At 40.3% G+C, this 23,594-nt stretch overlaps 1 protein-coding gene across 6 annotated transcripts in view; it reads right to left on the reverse strand.

Moving 5' to 3' along the window:
- The window catches only part of AFF2 (ALF transcription elongation factor 2), a 334,844-nt gene that overhangs the window by 134,317 nt on the left and 176,933 nt on the right, over positions 1 to 23,594 (reverse strand). For all 6 annotated transcript variants that reach the window (XM_071569499.1, XM_071569498.1, XM_071569501.1 and 3 more), the window contains exon 4: positions 20,282 to 20,326. In XM_071569499.1, the coding sequence (XP_071425600.1) occupies positions 20,282 to 20,326 (45 nt within the window). The remainder of the gene's footprint in view (positions 1 to 20,281; positions 20,327 to 23,594) is intronic.

A 23,594-nucleotide genomic window follows, 5' to 3' on the forward strand; every position in this document is an offset into this window, starting at 1 on the left:
GCTGACTCCACCTCTATTGCCAGCCTGTGAAGATTTATGAATAGAGCATGGTTTGACCTGCAAAGCCCAAACAGTAAGGGGACCCTCCTTATAGCACTGGATGCAGCTCTAAAGAGGGGTACATGGTGGCAAGATGCAGCCCTAATCAAGACTGCATAGTGGCAAAATAAAGAAAATTAAAGAAAATAGAACTGTTGTCAAAAGGGCAGTGTGGTGGGTGCATTTCAGCTGAAGACATGCCCTGGGTGGCTACAGCTGATACTACTGAAGATAAAGCCAGCAAGTTTCAGATCTTCAGTTATCCTTCCCAAATTATGTGTCATACAGGATGGTAGGAGAGAGAAGGGAAAACTATGTCCTATGGTCCTTGGTCAGTGGGACAGGCAGACATAACAACTTCCCTCAGCTCCTGTTAGGCACTAGTGTTTTTGGCCCATCAAATTTCTACCTTTAGCAATGCTGCTACCGCAGTGAGGGCTGGCTGAGCCCAGTGAGGGACAGAGCCCAGGATCAACTACTGTGTAGGAAAGCTCTCAACCAGTCTTAGCAGAAGCAGGAGGGCCAGTCTGGTCCAGCACCTCAGCCTCATGGGGCTCTGCTCCAGCACCATGGACACGCACAGTGCAGCCTTTGGCCAAGCCTTGGCACGTCCTTGGGAAGATGACCCAGAGACAAGGGAGGTGCTGATGTCTGTGTTCTCGAAAGAGCTTCTGGGTTTCTGCTGTGGAGCCCATGGTCTGTTTTCATTGCACAAAGTCCAAATGGTGACAATGAGGAGAAAGGAAGGAGCTGGTGAACAGCTCACCCCTCCCGGTATGTGAAGCTGCAGCAGAGCTCAGTGCCATGACAAGAAGTACACTATTATATTGCATTGATTGCCTGACCTCCACACAGGGGGAGGCAGAAAAAGATTTAAGCATCCAGTGAACTTTTCTGTGAGATAATATAATCCAAATCCTGCATGCCTCTGCCAAATCCTATGCCGTAGACGTTGCTTTGTGGAAAATCTCTTCACAGCAAAATGATGAAACAGAGACTGTATCACATAATTAAAAGAGGGCCAGGCAGTCTGACTGAAGGCAGAAATGAAGCATATTTTAGAACTGCAATTACAGGCTTGACCTTAGCCTCTTCCTGGACACACATAAAAGGCTGTACAGAAAGCCTAGGATTCATGGGAAGGTGATGTCAGCAAACATTTCAGAATATTCACTGTCAAAATGCATCTAGTATCCACTGTGTACCCACTTGGCAGGCTGAAGTGTAAGCAAACCTAGTGTTCTCCCTCCTAGGGGACACCTGAACATAAAACAGTGGGAAAAGGGAAAAGGAGTCTGCTATTTGAGGAAATTCAATTACAAGGTATGAAATCCTGACTCCACTAAGGTCAAAAGCAAAAGTCAACTTCAGTGAGGTAAGGACTATTCAATATATGTGTTTACAGAGTGACCTTGTGAGCACAAGGTCTATTACAAAGGTACAGGGTAGCTACATTGAAGACTTTCACTTATCACTGCAACAAAAGTTACTGGACAAAAAATTTCAGATAGGATCACACATACAAAACAGCACAAACATTTAAAGCCCAGTGTATAAACAAACACTGTGTGTGGAAGGAGTGAGAAAGTATAAAACTGGTTAAAAAAACATACATACATCTACCTACAGAGAGGAGCCAGAGTACTGTTGGCCAAAGAACCTTGAATGACAGTAGAGAAAGTTTTGAGTTTACTCATCTGAAAAATGTCACTTCAAAATGTCTGGGCAACAACCCCATCCCGACCACCACAGGACAGCACATGACAGTGGGGCAGAGCACTGCAAGCTGCAGAGAGACACACAAACATGACTGCACACCACACTGGGGCAGAGCACTGCAAGCTGCAGAGAGACACACAACGGTCTACTTAGAACTTTACTCTGCAGGATCAAGAGAAAGGATGGCATTTTTTTGATCATCCCCACGCCTTCACCATTCTTTGCTATGTCCCAGTTTCTTTTGGAGGTCCCTCATCTTTAAGTACTTGCTAAGCTCTATTTCTTTTAGCTTCTGAAATATGATCTATCTACCTTCTTATTTGTTAAGACTATAAAGAACCACCACAGTGTATGTGTTGTGTATGTATACATTAACACGTGTCTACAGCCACCTAGGTTTGTAAATACCTGGGAAAGTAGGCAGGGAGTTGCATTAATTTTTTTTTTCCAGGAAAAGTTAAAAAACTTTAATCAATCCAAATTTGGAAGTATTTAGAAATTCCTGGAAGTAAAAATAATAAAACCGAGCATATGAAATGCTTTAAAGAGGAATTTAATGGAAACAAAGTAATCCCACAAAATTGAGTTAGGATTTATTTTCACATGGTTTGGACTTAAAGTAATTCCAAAATCATGTTAACTGTTGGAGTGGGCAGATGACTGCTATGGAAGCACGCATTTTTTTATAGACCTGGAGATTAAATGAGAAAGTAAACCTGCACAGTTTGTTGGCTTAGAAGTCACTGTGGTCCTCTGATGTAGTAACATCAAGCATCCTCCTTTCTGAAAATTATTTAAACATTGTTTTAATTGACTCCATGTGTTTTGTTTATTAGAGTTAGGCACGCTCGTCTCTTCAGCTAAGTCTGCTTTTTTCAGCTATAAAAGCCCCCAGGTAAGTAACTAAGAAGGACACATGCAGACACAATCTAATGAATCACCCAAAATACAAATACTCCAAGCAAACCTTCTAAGGGCTGCAGAGGTACAAAGCCAAATCACGATTTAAATGGAAGGAGAGGACTGGGGAAGGATTTAAACTCACAAGTTTCTAAGGAAAAGGTCAGAGCTAAAGAATTGAGTATGGGGGATATGGGGCAGATGGTAAATAGCTTTACAAAACCAGTCCCTAAAATTAATAGCTGCCTTCAAGATTTATTTCCTGTCTCTGTATTTCATTTTTCCATCATTTCCTTCTTGTTCAAAAGAAAGTGTGTCGTGTTTTTAAGTACAGATAAAAGCACTGAGCCAGGCTCTAAGAGGTCATTATGGAAAAAAGAACCAGGATTGTGTACTTTGCATTCCTACAGAGGCAGCTTCCCTTCCTGCAGTGCACTCTAAACTGCTTAGCCTGATCTAATTTGAAGCCTCCCAAGATACAGGGCTCATGCTACTCCCCTTGGGACAATTGAGGGGAGACATGAGAACAGTCTTCAATTACAGAAAGATCTGTTCCTAAAGGAGAGAATAATCTGTTCTCCAGTTTTATGGTGTATATGAACTTCAACTGCAGACACAAAAATTTCAGTTAGACATAAGAAAAGGCTCTCTAATGGTAAGGACTCTGCATCAGTGAAATAGATTGCTCAGAGCTACACAGACTCCACCTGTGGAGGAACACACTTAAGAACAGATTAGCACACATCAGTCAGGAATGGCTTAGGCAGAATTGATTCCTATGCTGGGACAGGGATGCATGGTAGATGATGAGATTTCTTAGACCTTTCCCAGATCGTTTTCTTTTTCTGTAGTTTTGACAGATCTCCATTGGCCAAACCCAACCCTTACTGCCTGTCTTGTGGATACATTCAAAAAAAGGCAGAACAAAACAAGAAACAATGCTGGTGTCTCCCTTGAGTGGACACAAAGGCAGCCTCAGGACTGACACTTTGCCCACATCGTTAGAGGGCAGTTGAGCAGGGGGAGGAGCAGCCCCCCCCACACCACTAGCAATAAACACAATCTGAGGCCACTGCTGCTAAAGAGACTTTATCTGTGGTATTCTCTCTATCCAATGCCCCTCTCATTCCTTTTAACTTTTAGCTAAATCTGTTGCTTTAAACTTTCTGCAGTTTTTGGTGACACAGTATGTTAAAGTTGCATTCAGAAAAAATTAATATGTGATGAATAGATTTTCTAAGGTTATTACAACCTTGATGCTACAGCTGGTGCTAAGCAACCTACTGCCTTGATGGAATAAAGATAGCCAAGTAATTTAGCATTTATTAAAGACTTTATTAATGATTTATTAATGTTTTATTAACTATTTATCAATGCAACCTTAGTAAAAAGCGTGTCTTGTTTCACATCCTTCTGGTTTCTGCATTTATACAAACCTGATCAAACTCTATCTGCTAGGAAGCCAGTAATGCATGAGGGGCAGCCACATTTTCTGTGTGTGATGCATACTGAATTAAAAAACATCTCAGCCTTCTTCATCTTTGGAGGAAAGGCTAAGAAAAGAATGAATGTATCGATATATATTTTACATGGATGAGCAAATGACACTAAACCGTAACGCAACAAAAAGGCAATAACCCTACGGGTTGTTTTCATTCATATTCCTTATGAAGAAATGGAAAATCTGCATGAGCAGTTGGGAATACCCTGACCAGTTATCTGCCCTGATACATACTGGGTCATGGCTTCCTTAGAAAGGGATTTTGAGTAAGAGAAAAAAAACCAAAAAACAAACAACCAAAAGACTTCAGTGATGGCTTCCAAAGAAAGAAATTTTTCCTGGTATCAGTGTTAAGGCAGGAAACCTTTTACTCAGGGAAATATTTTAGAAAATTTATTATGAGTGGCTAGTTCCCAGTACATATTTTTTGAGGAACAATGTGGTCGCATTTGCAATGATGTCCTTGTCATACTAGAATTTATCTTATTACTTTACCAAAAACTGCTTGAAAGCCATTTGGAAATACAGTCCATACATGCATGAGTTTATTATTGAAAAGTTAGAATTTATTCTACAAAAAGCAACCATTTCCCTGACCATAACCTAAACCACAGCATTCACCTGTGGGTTTTATCAATGACAACAATTAAGTTTCCTTTGCCAACTGGGGAATGGGGTATACTCCATATCATCCCATGGTAAATTAATATTCCTTTCTCATTAACAGGAAGGGGATAAACAAAAATTATATTCAGTGAAAATGAATACAGGAATTGCTTTAGAAGCCAATAGCAGTTGACTATAAACGTTACAACATATGTTTTCCTTTCCTACTTTGTTAACGTTTCAAAATCCACAAAGAAATATGGACTTTTCCTTTTTCTGCTGAGTTTCTCAATACTCTCTGACTCCTATATACCTCTAACTTTCCAATATATTTCCCTCATACTGTAGCTTTTATAACTAATAACACTCATATTCTTTGCTTAGAGCATTTACAAGACAATAAAAAAATAGTAAATTGTGATTGATGTACTTCTCTAACCAATCTTGTGAATGTGAAGAAAAACAATGTTCCATATTACAGTGAGAAGGTATCTCAGCTCAAGAGGCTGTTTTAGGGAGAGAGTAATGAAGCTACACCACATGAACCCACCACCAGATTCCAATTTAACAAGTCTGATACCATCCTAAAGGAAACCATAGCCTGGGTAATAGTGTGTCTACTCTGTCAAATGATTTAGCTTCCTGCTGGGCCCTGAGCCCAAATGGTCCCCATTGTGCACAAAACAATTCCCTCCCCAGGTTCCTCTGTGAAACAGGCTGGATGCTTTTCTTCAGGGGCTACCTCAGGAAGATTAAATATATATAGGGTCAAAACTTGTCCTGAATGTGGTTCACACTGCCCAGGACAATCCTTCAATTTAATCCCAAGGCAGTTTTGTACCCTTGAGCACCTTCTCACATATTCTTGGCATTTTTAGGACATACCCCTAAGTGACCTACTATAGAAACATCATTATGGTGAACTGTGCAGAACAAGAGATCTGCAGAAGCTGCACCCCTGCTCCTGCCAGGCTGAGGTTACCTGTATGAGTGAAGTGTGGGAAGGACATGGGGAGGTCCCAGAACATATACAGCAAGAAAAATTACATTGTGTATAAAAAGGAACAGCACCTTACAGGAAGCACATGGAACAGTGCTCTTGACAAGTTTTATATCATGAGACAGGCCACATACTGACTAGGAATAACCACACTGAGGTAACTCCCCATCCAAGACAGGCAGGAGGCATGTTGTCTGCTGCAGGAATTTGTGGGGTTTGTTAAGGATAGGCCACAATGGTTGAGTGCAAGGAGAGGATGACTACAGTCCTGAAGTTTTGCCAGGCATATGTGAGATGCTGGGCCACGTGAGGTGTTCCTATTTCCATACAACTGTTTTTCTGGACAGACCTGATGGGTCAGGAACAAGGAACTGTCAGAATGGGTCAGACTCGAGGTCCCTCCTGCTCATCTGGGATGCTGTGGACAGCGTTTGGTGCAGTGTCTTCCACAGAGCACTTCAAGAACACCAGAGCAACCATGAGGGCAAAATCCTGACCCTCCACACTTACTAATTCTCAGTCTTTTCTGTTTAATATCACATTGGGAACTGGATATTCAGTCAACACCACCTAACAGCAGTTTTAGAGCCCTTCAAGTCACTGACACACCCATAAATGCTCAGGTATTTGCAGTCACTATAAAGAATCCAGTCCCAGAAAACTGTCACTCCTAGGAACTAAACAAATGGCTTTGTTGCCCAATACACAACACCAGAGCCCTGCTGTGGACAGTATGGCCAAAGCAATACCTCCTGTTCTTGCCAACTTCTCCATTCCCACTGACATGTACAGCCATATCCCATTGATTTTATTTATTCAAAATCATATTTGTTGGTAACCATCCCTAGGGATGGCACATCTAATTTTCATGAGGGTCCCAAGAGATAGGAAGTATTCATTGAACTGTTAAATACAACATAACATTCTGGCACTACAACAGTATAATATAAACAAAGGCACAATAAGTCATAAAAAGCTAATTCTTTAAAAAGTTACTAATACCAACATATAATTTCATCTCTGCAATTTAAAAAAGCATTGGCAAAAAAATCATTCTCCAAGTAAATAAGCAACTGTGTTTTGAAACTATTCACTGCTGGCACTTGTTTAAGGGAATCTGGTAATTTGTTCCATCCATCCTGAGCTTCACAAGCAAAAAAGCATGTCTTGAATTGCCTGTTTTCTTCTCTGAAACTTAGGGTTCACACCAAGAGGAGAGCAGAACTATAATTTACAGTTACAAAACAAGACTACCCTGAGGCACTCCACTGTGCACATTTATACAATATATTACATCATCTTCTTTACATTGTCATATGTAATCAATTCATGTTTTTTTCATACAAAATACAACAGTGAATTATATCGTCACAGGACAAGACCTTATCAATGTAGTTTATTATAAAACGCATTTAATTTCTGGAGCCACTTACACCACTGTAGTGAAAAAATAAAATCTCCGAATTCAATATCAGGCAAAATTAAATAGCTAAACTACAAAACTTCTTGTTCTGTAGGCTTAGCACAGATATGTTTAAGTTTTACATTTTTAGATCCATGTAACCAGCTTATAACTTAGATCCTGACAATATGATGAAACTGAGTCCAAAAATCATGAGGAATTTGAAAACATTAACTTGTGCCAGAAGACACCAGGGTTAGTCTTAAACAGGAGCATTAATTATCTGAAACGGCCTATGGGGGGAAATAAGAAATCAGGTTAGGTAACTTACTTGAGTTTAAAGCTAAATTCTTTTTTATAAGCCATGATTTGCTTTCATTAAGACTGGACTCTGAGTTGTTACTCATCAAATACAAAGAAAAGAAGTCACCACATGCTGCTGTACAACATACACTGAATCCCTTTACAAAAGCTGGGGTTTTGTCTTCAAAATGAAGACCCTTCCAGACCTCTTATTCTGCTTAGCACACAGACAGTGAGTGTGCTAGGGTAGCATTTGTTTTTATGTTGTTCTTACACAGTTTCACCAACATCTCAACTGTAATGCCATTAAAATAGGAGTCTGGGGCTGAAGCAAAGACACAGTGAACACTTAGAAAAGCTCAAACCTGCCCTTCCAAAGCTGTCCTTTTTTACTGTTTCCTTTTCTGCATCTATGTGATGCTCTCCCTACCATGTGTCTCAGTTCAGAACTTGCTTCTCCCTCCATGCATGAAGAATTTACTTTCCCCTAAGGAGCATGATTATCTTCCCAGTACCTACATCAGGGACTATGAATGCACTGGCAGCAAAAAATGTCTCGTTTTTTTTGTCTTATGTGATGTCTTGGGCAGTGGTTGAACTTCTGAATATTGACTGGAAACTGGGAACAGTGAATATTGGCTGGAAAATCCCGTGTAGACAACTTAGCCAGCTTGACTGGCACATCAAAGAAGCTCCACACTGAAGCATAATTATTGGATCCTCTAATTTTGTCACCTTTTCTAAGGTTAAAAAACTCAGAATGTTTGCCAGAGAATATACTATGGGTTCTCACCTGTTACAGAGAGGTAGAGTCCTTGCTGCCTCTCACTCTCAACCCTTTAATTCTCTTTACTTACAGAAAGACCTAAGCAGACACCTGAAACCCTCTCGTACAACCTGGCATTTATTATAGTAATTTTAGCCTTCAGAAAAGAACAAACATTTCAGTCTGGATTTCCTTTTCCTCACTTGTGCCTTGAAGCAGGTCTGTTCCTGCATCTGTGTGTCCTGTAAATCATGTCAACACTCCCCTTTGATCCACTCCTGCTAAGCTAACAGGTGTAGAAAAAAATAGATGTATGTTATAGAACATATTCTTTTTTTTGCATGTCAGCCTTACCTAAATAAGTCAGCTTAAAGGGTAAAGAAAACCGAAGCCAAAACATTCTGAGGTCTTTTCTGATCTCTCTTAAGGTTTGGAGGCTACAGAGTCTTTCTGGTAGACAGATTCCCACTGTGACATGCATTTGACTCCTCATTTCCCAGTGTATTCTTTCTTACAAAGCTGCTAAGTTTGAGCTTGGAAATACTAATTACTTGGGACTGCCACTAAGACATATGACAGCTGAGGATGCTTGGTCCCACACAGAGTGGTCCTAATGTCTGAAATCAGATTCATATATCCTCCTTCCCTGGTGTCTGCATTTTTTAAAAATTCTGACAGCAAACTACATTGAACAAACTAAATCCTAAAAACAGGGCTGAAGAAGGGCAAAGTCCATAACCTTCCTGTCTGCAAACACTGCACTACTTTTCCCCACGGGAAAATCAATGAACAGGACACAAAAGCCACAGTACTAAAATGCAGTAAGTTTGGTGCACTGGCATTTAAAAATCATATATCTACATTACCAGACGATGACATATATCGTCCTTTTGACTTCTAGATGGTCAAAAAGGAATAGCAAACTGTTCATTAGTAAAAGTTTATCAGGGGTCATATGAGCAATCTGGAACAAACTTGGAGCAAGCCCAAGAAAAGACCACCCAGTAGACCCATGGCTGCTGTTAGCCCTAAGCAGTTAGTGATAGTTGCAGCTCCAGCTGGTGTCAAACACTGACAATTACCAGTCACCAAACAAAGATGAACTGGAATAAACCTGCCAAAGAATATTTTGTATTTTTAGTACGAAGTGCAATGTATTATTATGTTCCAGCAACTACCAAAAGCAGTTGTTGATCTCACTTTGCTGAAGACATACAAAGGCTGGATGCAGTAACACAGCATTCTTTTTGAAGGGTAACTCGTGTTCTAAGTGAAAGACTCTATAAAATGACAGTGCTGCTGCAAAGTAGAATGATACATTTAGTCCAATTCCCACTCTAAGCCTTTTCAAAGAGCACAAGCAGTTAGTGCAACATTCCTTAGGGTTCCTGTATCCTTTCAAACATGATAGCTTTCTTGTAGTTTACACTTATCATATTAAGAAAAATGGTAATGAGGAGATCATGACAACCTCTTTTAAAAGCAACAATGACTCAATTGCCAAGAAAAGAGAAGTGATAACTATTTTCATGGAAAGAAGTCTCCAGTGAACGCCTCACTGTTGAAGCTGTGTTCTTTGCTTTTGTCTGAACTCAGGAATGACAAGGGGCTGCTCTTCAAAAAAACTCTGAGCACCAGTTTTTCATTTGATTGGAACAACAATAGTTTTTCAGATAAACTGGCAGTTCAGACCTCTTGTTGAAAAGATTATAGAGACTCAAGAGGTTGGAAATTGTAAAATACTGGAATAACTAGAAGGGATTAATTGGCTTGATTTAAAAAAAAAGAAAAAATTAAAATCACTACTGGGAATGTTCCCCTACAAACCAAACACAAAGGGTTTCAGGTTTTTTCCTGAGGCTCAGAAGAGTATTTTTAAAGGTTACGGTACCTTGGTGTACACAAACAATGTATTTAGTAGGATATACTCATGGCAAAGAAGCTAATGGATTACAAAGCCCAAAGGGGTCCTTAACACTCAGTGCTTGTGCAATAAATTCCATCAGAAGATCTCAATGCGTTCCTGACAAGAGATCAGTACCTGCCATTTTCCAGTCTGGCTACAGAGGTGAAATTTGGTCGATGCCTTAAATCACCTGCTCAACCAGCAGCAAATGCCATGAACACTACCCTGACCATTTCTTTCCCTATCAGCAACCCAGGCAAGTCTCCTATGTCAATGTGTGCCCATCTTCCTGTTCCACTCTGCAAAGTATTAGCAGGTATTCCACCTTCCCCAAACAGTATTTACTTAGATGTTGCACATAAATTTTGGAATAGAGAAAGCACTTAAAGGAGAGCTCTGAAGTGTTGATAACACAGTTTCCGGTGACAGCCACACCAGAGCCCTGGCCCTAGGAACTCTGAAAGGCTATACTGTAACACTTGCACCACAAAGAATGATGTTGAACAAATATAAATCTGGGCATTTAGGTCTGACCTTCAGATTTGTGTTTGTAGACAATTTTTATCTCTTGCCTCTGAACAATGGTCAACAAACACCTCAATGCCTTGAAGTAATAAAATCATCTTAATTTCTAATGCTAAAACCTGACATTTTCGTCCACTGACTTCTGCAAGGCTAGATGCCTGTATGACTGTTTTTAAATCAAAAAGAAATGTGAGAAATTCCTTGAGAGGAAAAAAAAAGAGAAAAATGAAAATAAAATAAAAAAGGCATTCTGGTCTGATTTTCTAAGTATCCAAAGAAATGGTTACACAGCTGACAAATCAATGTGGCAGCATCTACAGGCTAATTGAACAAATGTGACAATTTTACTGTGACAATTTGAAAACCTTCGAAAGTGCCACCCATCCACAGTAAGCATTCTTCTCAAATGTATATTAAAACCCATGTACTGTATTAAGGAATTCAAAGGAACTTACATATTCAATAAGAACACAATTATAAGCACAATTTGAAATATACGGCTAAAATAGATTGGAAGTTCATAAGGTTTCTCTGAACGACATGCTTTCTTCAAAGCAATGTTAGAAATTCTCTACAGAAATGGATAATTCACAGTACACAGTGTAATTTTAAATATCTGATTGAGCCTTGCTTTTGCCCAATTACCACACCATTAATTTCAGCTGAGGACATCAATGCACTTTGCAGGCAACCAATTTAACTTTTAACAATGGCAGTGTGGGTGAGGTTCTATTTCACCATTTCACAGAAGGAAACACTGTGGAGCAAAGGGGCATCTCATCTCAAAGTTATTCAGGAAAATTAGAGGTAAGATATTTTATCTGAGTGTATGTATTCAAGCACTTATTGAGAGGATGTTCAAAGAGATGAGAAGATGAACCATACCAGTCTTTTACTGGCAGGTTTGAAGTGGTTATTCTGAAGACTTTGACAGCTGAAACAATCTCCAGAGGAAGAGCTCCACTGACTATGCTGCATGACAGTCTTAATGCCTCTGGACCAATGGCACAGAGCAAAACCATGAATTCTCTTTTCCAAAAGGCAGTTTCCAAAACTATTCTCACTACAGAATGTGGAACAACTTGAATGTAAGACAGATGATGACTGTAAGACTGTCTGTCCACGTTAGGCTATTCCCACAAACCCCATGGGGGCTGGCAAGCCTGTGTGTCACTACATGGCTCTGCCCAAGAAAAAGTCCACCTGCTTGTCCAGGGGGTCTCTCAGGAAGAAATAAACACTTTTTGGTCCATAAATCAGTTGGTGTCTGTATTCGGCATTAAGAAAAAGAGATTAGGAGTGACTGTGGTTACATTTAGAGTGTAGCACGTTAAGAAACTGGCAAAAAGTACTCCTGGTATCTGCTGTAACAAAACACTTCCAGCCCTTTTCCCCTGACAGCAACAATGCTGAAACTTCGGGTTTGCTCCAGGTGCCATCATTGTCTTGTTTTATTTATTCTCCTAAGAGCACAATGCAGTAAGACATCAAAAGTTGTAAATTGTGAGTGTCGGTAAAGCAGCAAAACTGAGCACGCTTCAAACATTTGGTTTCTTTTTGATTCATTATTTTTACTTCTCTAGTCCTTTTATTATATAGATTTCTTCTAACCATCAGCTATTTTCAAAGATTTTGATTGTCATGGCCAGCTCAAACTTCAGAAGAGAATTTCAAAGAGGTGAACCCTTGAAACTCTTTCTGAAGATTCATTTAGGTACGTCTTCTAGCCCAGTCTTCCCTCGGATACTGCAAGTCTGCCTAGCCTTTTCCTAATCCATTTCTCTTGATTAACCACGTATGGCCAAATTATCCTTCATGGATTCCACCAGTTTCCTCAGCAGCGCTGACTTTTAGGGAGGCTTCCTACCAGAAATCTAAATCTGCAACACTTGCCCTCAGGGCTGCAAAAATGGAGCCCTTCCCTTTTGTGAGAGAAAGAGCCATGGAAGATGTTACAGACATTTCAAACCAGAATTGTTTCTAAAACCTGCATTCATTTCAGAAAGCCTAACTCAATTTTAATATGTTTTCAATGTTTTCATTCTGTGCCTAAAGCAATTTGTTATGTAGAGTACACATTATTAATCTACTTAAATGAAAGGTAACATTGCTAGCAGTTTAAACACTCAGTGCCCATATTTAACCATGTTTCATTTTGACAGGACAAGATGAAATAACAGAAATGATTAATCTGAGACCAGAGAAATATTCTACTACCTCTGTCTCAAAATAGGACTAGATTTTTTTGTTTAACACTCTGGCAGTAAGCTGTGTAAGTGGAGTATAGGAGCTTCAGATAGCTTTTCTGCTTGGCTGCACTGCAGACTGTGCTGTAGCTGTTACCAGAAGATTTGGAAGCAGCAGCAGCACTCCAGGACAGACACACAACAGGCTCTGAAGTTCATAATCATGTTTTATACAACATAAACTCAGGCAGCCCACAAGGTCCTTAAGGGAGGACACCTGGTCCAGCTAGAGCCAGGTGTTAAAGTATTTAAAATTTTCCATCGAGTTCAGCACTTGGGCCCTTTTTCTGTTCATGGGAGCATACAAAAGGTCAGAGTTAATCTGATACCCCTGATTCCTTGGGTCTGTTTTCTCTCGCAGTTTCACTCAAAGATAAGGGAGTTACTCTTTATTTACAAGGATGGAAAGGGATGAGAATTCAGGTCCCATGGGTCTCTAAATCAGGAGTAGCAATCTTAGTTTTATGATACTCTCTGCTCAACTACAAGACTCCACCAAAATATTCCCATTTGAAAAAGTAGCATATAAAATAATCAATATTTTTAAGTGCTGCAGAGATTGCATCTGATCTTCCACAGAAGTTGCAAAACTTATTATCTTTTCCTCCAAGACAATGACTTTCCTTCAATTACTTTCTTGTTTGAACTGGCTTTAAAACAATTACTTTGTACAGTCACATAATATGTAATTATTTTTATCATAACAGTGTACTGAATCAGAGTGAGGGTGCTGAGGATGTAACATTTTGCAATACATAGTGGATTGCTTCTGAGCTGACTATCAGTAAGGAAGAGAAACTAGAAGGGGTTGTTTTGGTACAAAAGAGATGCTGAAGGGCTTGGAAAACAAGCTTCTCTTCCTCACTGGCAGTCATTAATTTATCATGGGAGTACTTCAAGAGCAGTAATAAGAGTCCAAACTCTTGTGATGTCAGTTCACTTTACAGTAGTTTTAGTAGCAGTGGTAAATCTGGCAATGAGAGCAGAATTATATAACACTACTGAAATCAGCAATATTTCAATTTGGCAGTACAAAAAATATATGTTAAAATATTATGGTAAAGGAGATAAGAAAACAGAATTGAATAGTGAGTTTGAAATAGGTGCATGGCAATCTCTCTTTTCCTGAATACCTTTTGTAATCTTTTTTTATTGTTACAGTGTAGACAGGCTGCAATAGACCCACATAATGATCAGATTTTACATTTCAAAGTTCTTTGCTAAATAATTTATTTAATACTGCTATGAAAATAAAACCTTTATTTGATAAATGTGCCTGCAAGCTGGAATCAGACCTTGCTTGTCTGTCCTGACAAAGGTCTAATCTTTTGCTGCCTTACATCTTGAAGAGGCATTTATCCCTGTAACAGGCAGGTGCAAAACACCAGCTTTCGAATACAGGAAACTCTGCACACCCACACGCATTTGTCAGCTCAGACAGTCAACCTTTCCTCCCTGTCACCTCCCCACAGCACGAGCCTGCTTGGCGCTGATCTGGCAGCACAAAGCAGATTTATACTGCAGAGCTACAGCACAAGAGAACTCCTCTCACACTTAACCTGTGCCATGCCAGCAGTGCAATGGTGGCCCACAAACCCAACTGCCTAAGCTGAACACTTGGCATGGACTCATGCCAACTTCCCACTCAGCTAGCCTGAATTTAGCACCAAGCTTTCGATATTGTGCATCCTTGAGTCAATACAGACAGCTCTGGGGTAGCGCTCCTAAAGTGTCTTTCTTGTGGGTGCCCCCACAATGTTGTCCCTGTAAGGGTAAATGGCCAAGAACTTGAATAATGCTGTTCTCCTGTGGTTAGGGCCAGCACAAAGGGGCCAAGGGCAGCCTCTGTGTGAAGGGACTGCTCTAGGCTGGGGAGACCTAAGGCTGCCATCTCCAGCTCCCAAAGGACCTTTTGCACTTCAGCTTTACACCAGGCTGTCCTCAAATGACTCCAGCTATGATCTTACCCTGCCTGTGTGTATACTGGACAGTGCACAAAATGCTGGGAAAACACTTCCTTTGACCTTCCTGGAGTTGTTGTTGAATGCTTGTGGTGATACTGAGACCAGAATTGAGCTGATCACCTACCAAACCAGGAAGGAGCTGTTCTCAAAGGACTACTCAGCATTTCCATTTTCTGGAACGAGACTACATCTAGAGAGTCATCAGAGCTCAGAGCTGGTGGCTGCTTTTATGTATACCTACAGTAATGCAGAGGTAACTCCTTTTTACTTAATAACAGCAGCAGCAACTTAAGTTGAGCTGTGGCCAATTTATACCAGTGTGGGAGGAAGAAGAATTCAATGGACTCAAATGAGATCAGAGGTCAGTGGAATTACCCCTTGATTTATTTTGTCACAAGAGCAGGAACTGGTTCTGCCTCCATTGAGAAAATGCTGATAAAAAGCTGAAAATGTGATGGCTTAGAAATTGCTAAGAAATTAATTGTTTTTATCCATCCAAATCTTTGTGTACATAAGCAAAGTCTAAAGGAAAAGAAAAAGACTCCAAAAGCAGGCTATTACCTGCTCCTTGCACGCTTTCAAAGGCTGCACGCCAGTGGAGGGACAAAGGCCACAGATCCACATTTACACGTGGGCTAACTTTACAATCCATTTTTTCATTTCAATGGAAATAATAAATCACCTTATCCCGGAGAAAGAAGCAGCTTGACACAAAACATACGGTGCTGGGCTATTTTTATAGCATACCTAAGACGTACAGGGATTCATTTATTTACTCAGCTATTTAAAAGTGGCTACTCTTACTCATTCTCTGGACAGCTAAATGCCAGGTTGCTAAGTTACTGTTACTTGACATCATCTCCTCCCCAACGTGTTCCCACATTTGACAGGTTCACATGATTTACTAGGCCAGTCAGCTCGTTATTCACTTGTCCAATGACGTCTGGATAATCATTTTAAATTCACATCATGTCCTCCCCAGAAAGCCCCCAGACTCCACATGAAAATATTTAAACTGCCCATCAGCTACTAAGTGCTTTTGTAACCACACTGGACAGTATACCTGTATTTTTCAAATTACAATTATTGTAATTAGGTTTAGCATCATTCTTCTATGCTGGTTTGCATTTTAGAAGAGAAAACAATTACTGAGGGGCAAATAATAGGCTATTTCTGTTAGTCTAATTTTGCTATGTGAACAGATCACTTCAGCTATGGATGAGACATATTAAATCCGTTAGCGCTTTCAATTGGTATGAGGAAGGTAATATTACACATAATTTGTCCAGTCAAGGGCATTTTCACCTGCTGATCGATTTACATATTCTCCAATGTTATTAGTCATCAGAAGACAACCATACAAATTACAGACTTTGCTCATTTAACTCCAGTCATTTTTATATTTATTACAATCTGAATTATATTTAGGATTTGTTTCACTTCTAGACTAGAAAGATTTAATTAATGTCACAATTGTGCACATAACATCAGAAGTCCATCTAATTACCTGAAGCCTTACTACAGTGAGCATGCACCTACAAGGATTCTTTTGTTCCTCTAAGCAGGGACTGATTCCAGACAGAAGTGCCTGGCCACATGGTTAGAACACAGACAGGAAAGCTGTATGTGTACAGACCTGAGCCTCCCTTCTGCTGGATTACATCTAATCGATTGCCTAAACACACAGCCCAAAGTTTCAATTTACAATACGAGTTCTCCACAAGATTTAGTCAAATAAAATTTCCTTTCTTTCCCATGAGATGTTGTATGTATGCTTATCAAGTCTTTACCCAGAGGTAAACCAAAGCTAAGGAAGGTCCCTTCTGTGCTCTCTACAGGCAGGAAAAGGATTGCTGGATTGCTGCTTTTTCGCCCTCAGTGTCACCTACACACCCGCCTATGCCTGGGCCAGCACATGGTTCACATCACATGCAGTGACAGCAAGGCACACTGATGGAAAGCACTGGTACAAGTGGCACAAGTAACAGCTTTGGAGACTGGTTTTAAATGTCAGTTCTCCCACCCTGTCTGCACTTCGTATCACAACATTTCAATGAACTCATTTTTCAGTGGCTGCACATAGCAAGTGACAACTTAATTTAAATTCACATTAATAAAACGTGAATTACAACACATACTTTTAATTGTCTGTCTCCCATGTTATCCACACTTTTAAAACCATTAGGCTGGTTTAAAAAAAAACCAAGCAAAAAACCCCCCACATTTTGGAACAGAAAAAGAGTGCACTGACCACCAGTGTATTTGCCTTCATCTTTCAATCTGGTATTAGCAGTCTGTATTAAATGCAAATCTGTACTATCATGATGTTTGGCCTTAGTTGTACAAGAAATGCTGCTGCTGCTGCTTATTATTATTATTTTATTATTGTTATTTTTCATGACCTTCTCAGTCATTCTGGTCAGAAAAGTAAAATCAACAGGAGACTGGTCTGCCATTAACCTTTGGTTGTAGTACTGGGAGCAGTCCTTAAAGCATTTACACAAGATGACATAAGTAGCTAAGTGTTTCAGGAAATCTAAAGGACTGTGAAATTTTGTCTCTGAAGACTCAGGGGTCTAAGCAGAGTCAAGACCTTTCCCCTCAGTCAGTTGAACATTTTTGAATATAAACTCAATTAAAACTTTTTTCAAGACTGAAAAAAAAATAGGAAGACAGATTAGGAATTGCAGACCTCTACAATTACAAAAACCATTAATCAAGTTCAGTTTGAAAAAAAGACCTGTGTAAAATCAGAGGTCATAGATCTTAGCATGAGTACCTTTTCCTTGTAAAATCCAGCAAAAAAACCCTCAAGAGCAACTCTGCCTTTCTGACGGGTGGAACTAAATCACTTAATTCCCCAACTTGAAAAAAAACCCCCAAAAACGTCAAAGAAAACTCCAACAAACAGGATAAAAAAGCTAACTTCAAGGCATGCAATGCTCCAAGAGATAGAACACCCTTCCTATTGATTTGGCAGCAGGCACAGCCCAGAGCAGAAGCTGCCAGTGGTTTGGTTGGTCTAAATGCACAGTTATAGTCCAGACCTCCACCTTTGGGACCTGATTGTCTTGGAATCCTTCGTGCTTACCTGTGCAACATTCCTGATAGGACAGAAATGTTACTAAGGGAAGCTGCCACCAGGGAGCTGAAACCCACACTCCTACAAGTTCTTCAGAGTCTAGGTGAGTGGCCCCAAAAAGTACCTGTCAGGGCTGGGAGCTTAATCCAGGTTCTCAAAGCACAAACCTCTGCTGAAACCAAGGGTCATTCTTTCACCTGGAGCAGACCCCCTGAATCTGCTGACAAAAGAAGGACCCTGAAGACTGGATTTTGATCACTGCTGCGCATCACATTCTCTTATTTTCTCTCCATGGCCTATCAAGTTGAATATGATATTCTGCATGCATGCAGTCAGAACACATTTCCTGGTAGCTCGTTCTCCAGTATAAATTTGGGAAGAACAAAGTCATTGACAAAACCCACTTCTATTTCCATGTGTGCTTCAGCACCACGCATGGTTGCAAGTCAGTTGGGGCCGGGGCTTGCCAGGTCTTCCCTGGGCCCTGTGATTGTACTCCCTGGCACAGGCTGTGGTGGGCAGTTGTACTGCATGCTGGATGGCCAGGCTGGGCACAGGGGTGCCTCTGGCTATCTGCAGCCAGCAGTTAAGAAAGATCTGCTGGTTTGTATCCCTTTTTCAGGTGTCCCTGTGAAAGAGATCCCCAGAGACAAGGAAACTTGCCAATCCCTGCTCTGTCCACCCCAAGAGCCCCCACAATGGGACGTGGGTGGCAGGAGCTGGGACTCTGCAATTTATCCCCATCCTCTGAAGGCAACAGCAAGTCCTGCTCCAATCTCAGCAGGTTTCAGAAGGAAGCCTGCAACATTCTGCTTGTTTCTTGACTCAAATTACAGTCATGGGGTAGGAAATAGGATCACCTCCTCTTGATTAGAAAAAAGACATTTCTGCTTCCTGTGATTTATATGCACTGTTCCCCATTAAAACTGTCACTTGGATGATTGATCCCTGAAATTCACCACATCACATTTTCTTTTGATGCTGTTTACTGAAAACAACTGCTTTCCCCAGCCAATAAGTCATTCGTTCCAAATATAGTAATGAACTTAATTGAAATATATAAAGAGGGGGAAAAGACATTTAATGTATATCAAGTATTTCACACAGCCTTTCAGAATTTCCTTTGCTTTTGCTCCCTTAGTGTTCTACAGGTAATAAAGCCCAGCTCACTTTCAAGGTTGAAAGTAAATGTTTTTATTTCCTTGCATTCATTGCTCCTGGGTGCACATGCAGATGCTCCTGTGTTACTGCAAATCTGCTCGTGCATGCTTTTCTGCTGCTTCAACAGACTTCTGCAGCAACACTCACAACCCATAAGGACAGCAGCATATCTCTGTCATATCTCTGCCATATCTCTGGCAGACCAAGATAATGTGTACACACAAACCAGGAGCAAGTTTCCCAAACTATTTAACTCTGGATTGCAGTGAATACTTGAAAGCTTCTTTTATAAGCATGATTTAAGTCCAAGTCTTTGCAAGCAAGTTGGCATAATTCTTACACACAATTTCAGGCCTGGCTTAGTGTGCAGCACTAGCTCTAATAATAAGGACATGGTTAGCAGAAATTCCCACTGAAATTTTATCCCTTCTACACCAAAACCCAGCAGGCTGCCTGGCAGTCCCAGGGAGGTAGCTCTCCCAGATAGGAAACTTGACCCATGAGGATAAACAACCTAATTCCCAGAGAGGGACTGGTGGGTTGCAAAACTGCTCCCAGGCAAATCTCATTGCCAAGAAAGAAACCCAAAGTTGGGGTGTTCGAGCTAAAGCCTATCTAACATTTAAAGTAAGGCACACTTCTTGTGCACACTCCCCTTTCTCCTGTCACACGATCTTGCTGCAATTAAGCCATGCTTAGTTAGGAGTTGTAATTTCTGTATTCAACCACTGACCACATATCCCCCAAAAAAGTCTGTAAGTCTTTAACAAAACCATGAATGATGAGCAACTGTAGTCTGGGGAAAGGAAGAAGACTGTAGGTCACTTTGTGAGTGGGAGAATTAAGACAACTCTACATCAGGCTAGGAGAGAAATGCATCTTGGATAGACTCACAGAGACTGAGAGCTTTAAAAAGAACAGGAACGTCTGTAAATCCTGACTGAGACAAGCTGGCAGATGAAGAGTATTAGATGAACTGATCTTACTCACTAAGGAGCACTCTGGGCCTACCACTTGGCTGTGTCTCTTTAATACAGACCCACTGATACGTTATTATTTAACTACAGTGTTAAAGACAGCCCTACAAACCCTCTCCTTGAAAAATGAAATAACAGCACTAAAATTTATACAAAAGATAAAAACCCAAAGGGTATTACTCACCCGCAGTATTTCTTCCACACAACTGGAGTCATTGGGAAGGGTAACCTAAGTTTAAAGATAAAAAAAGAAATGTTTAGTCAAGCGTTGGATGCAAAGTTCAGTGCCTACAACCACACAGGTGAACAGCTAACAAGCAACTGTCTGTTTGAAGACTGTTGTATCCACACTTGCTGCCTACCAAATTTTTCAGTTCAGATCAACATAAATCATCAGCAGGACACTTTTTGTCAAAAGTTGTTTTTCTCTTGCACGCTGCTTTGTGCTACTAACGACACTTTTGAAGCAATAAAGCACTCTGATTTCCTCACAGTTGAGAACTGGCACTAGAATTGCCTGAAACTTCTGTAATTGAAGAAGATCCCACTGTTACTCCTATCGGCAGCCTTCAGAGAGAAAGCGAGGTTTGGTTTAACTTGCCACATGCTGCAGCTAAGGACAGAGGTGATAACAGTTAGGAGAAAGCTGTTATCATCAACTATCTTATCCTACAGCTTAATAGGCTAACAGCCCAGACAGCTCTTAAAACCTAAACATATACTGTAGTAAAATACTGGTTGGACTATGAGGGGGTCGCTGATTTTGCTGTCTCTCACTTCATCAGCCTGTTGCAGGTTAAGTATTCCCTGAAGCCTGCACAGGACACTGGAATCCACCTTGAGAGGCTGGACACCTATTCCTTCTCCCCTCAGCAAGGTGTAATACATCTGTGTATACAACCACACCCATGCACACACACGGTGCTGCTACTGATATATTGCAACTGAAAACACTTGTTAAGTGGTATTTACAGCATTTGCCATAAATCCCTCATTCCAAGGACATGAAAGAGCACAAAATCTTTAAATACAGTGAACAATTACAGAAACAGGCAGACATGACTTGTATGTACAACAATTCTGTAAGCACTTGCAGATAGCTATGATGGGCTTTTATCATGGGGATAAAGCAGAAGAGGAAGAGACAATATTCAGGAAGATATTAAAACATAGGTAAGTCCTTTGTGCCATGAATATTCAATGAGACTTCTCTGCCTGATGCTTCTACCTTATTGCCCTTAGTAACTGCTTTGGTAAAAGATACTCATGACTAAATTTAATCCCTGTCTTCCTTATCTGCTATAGAGCTTGACCAAAAGCACTGACTATGGCACTCCACCACTAAGCATGAAGAATAAATCCACACAGCTACAGAAGTTCAAAGACACAAAGACCTGTTGGATCACCAAGTTCATGCTTTGTTAATGTAGCGCATTTTCCCTTTATCTTCTAGTACTGTGGCTAGTCTGACCCAAAAACTGTAAGGAAACGGGTCTCTCATCCCTTTCTTTAATGAAGTATGCAGCAGTGTTGTAAACTGTAAACTATTTGGTACTTTTTTAGGATAACGGTTAAAATTTTGCTTTCAGTGTTACCTCAGCCTTTCTGTAGAGCTCTTCCCCTACTTCAAGTAATTCATTACTCCCCTTCACATTTACAACATGCACAGACATGCTGAATTATACTCCACTTTTCTCAAATGCTATATGTTCAACTTTTACCTTCTTTCCTGATAAACAAGATTTTCCTCCCCTTTGGCTTATTTCATCACAGTTCCCTGAATTCCCAACAGTTCATCAGTACCTTGGCAAAGAATAACCCAAATGAATATGACTACACTGCAAGCGTATTGGTGATTTTTATCTACTATAAATTATAATTTTCCATAATATCACTTCAAACAACCAAAAAACAAGCCTTACCTTTTGTCCCCAGTTTCTATTGAGCTCAAATCACATAACAAACCTGGGCTGAGAACTGCCAGTGGATGGTCAGCATGAACTGCAATGGGCATGCAGTCCACCCTCACATTGCCTGACCTGGACTTCACTGGTCCCTCTCAATACCTGTAAATTCTTTGCTAATCTGTGTTTTCCATTCCTCATTCCAGCTCTCCATTCAGTGAGAAATATAGTTAGTCAAAAGGTGAGCAATCAGGGGTATTACTGCATTGTGCAGTGGGAGTACATGTGTCTCTAATACACGCCTCATTTTTTTCATTGAAAAATAAGTGTGTTGGAATATGAGAAAACAAAACAAATACTCCCCCAGTAAGCTTAGAGTGTACACATCAACCACAAAATTTCTCACAGCAGTAACAGGAGCAGCCCAAAATCCAGCTGAGTGAGTCAGACTGGGATGAGTGAGAGCAGCAGAGGTACAGAAGCTGTCTCTTTATTTAACACTCCTCCCTACCATTACATATGCCAGCTGTAATAGTTAGCCAAGGTACCATGTGTATTCCTTTGTTTGGAAAAATGATGACTGTGTACCTGGCTATTAATACAGAGCAGAGCATGTTCTTACTTGTCTCACAGTCCTCTGTCAATTCACAGCCCTGTTTAAGTCTACGTTACTTCACAAGTAATGATGTATCATAACAATAAACATACCATTTTACTTTAATAAAGCCCACTATATATTATGCAATCACAACCAGCTTCTGCTGGCAACTCTTGCTAATAACTTTAAATGCTCATGCATCAATTTAATTGTGTTAATGGCAAAGAAGACTTTAATGGCTTGACAGAACTTTTGTTCCCTTTGGCATTTCTTTGTTTTGAATCACTGGTATTAAAGTAATGCAAGATGTCAAAGTGCTGTGATTGTCATATAGAGAGATCCAAGTAGGAGCTAGCACAAAGAGAAAACATTTAGATTGATGCAAACATTAAAAGAATAATTATTACAACATGGCTATCAGAAAGAAGATCAATGTAAGAGTCTTTCAGTACATTACTATTAATGGATTTCTAAAGAAATGAGACCATTTTTCTAAATTCATGCTGCAGTTGCACATTCTAAGAGACTTGAAAGACACAGATCTATTAGAAACTTAGTCTATCTTGGAAAAAAAAAGATAAAACAACCTCTCGGCCTTTCAAAGTGTGAATCAAAAATTGCAAGTTTAATTGTCCATAAACACTTGTGTGCAGCTAACAAGTGCGAGCAGGCCCACATGGCACACCACAGCATCCAAGCAGAGATTTATCAGGACAGAAGGAAACAGAGCAGATACAATATTCATCACCAGTGCTACTGCTGTAACACATTGTTATTAGACTTGCCATTAATAAACTGCCACATTCCTCCTGTAGTTTAGTCAAGACTGGACATTCCCCCTATAGTACTACTTTCCCAATCCAATAAAAATCAAGCATTTTAGGACCCATTATGTGGTTCTACACCCTTCTGCTTCTCTTCAGCTTTCATCAGTAACCAGAGTCTAAAAAGGAGGGCACAGCTTGCACATGTGCACACTTTTGGTGCTTTTCCTC

Source organism: Pithys albifrons, chromosome 14 (assembly GCF_047495875.1).
Source record: "Pithys albifrons albifrons isolate INPA30051 chromosome 14, PitAlb_v1, whole genome shotgun sequence".
Classification (NCBI taxonomy): Eukaryota; Metazoa; Chordata; class Aves; order Passeriformes; family Thamnophilidae; genus Pithys; species Pithys albifrons.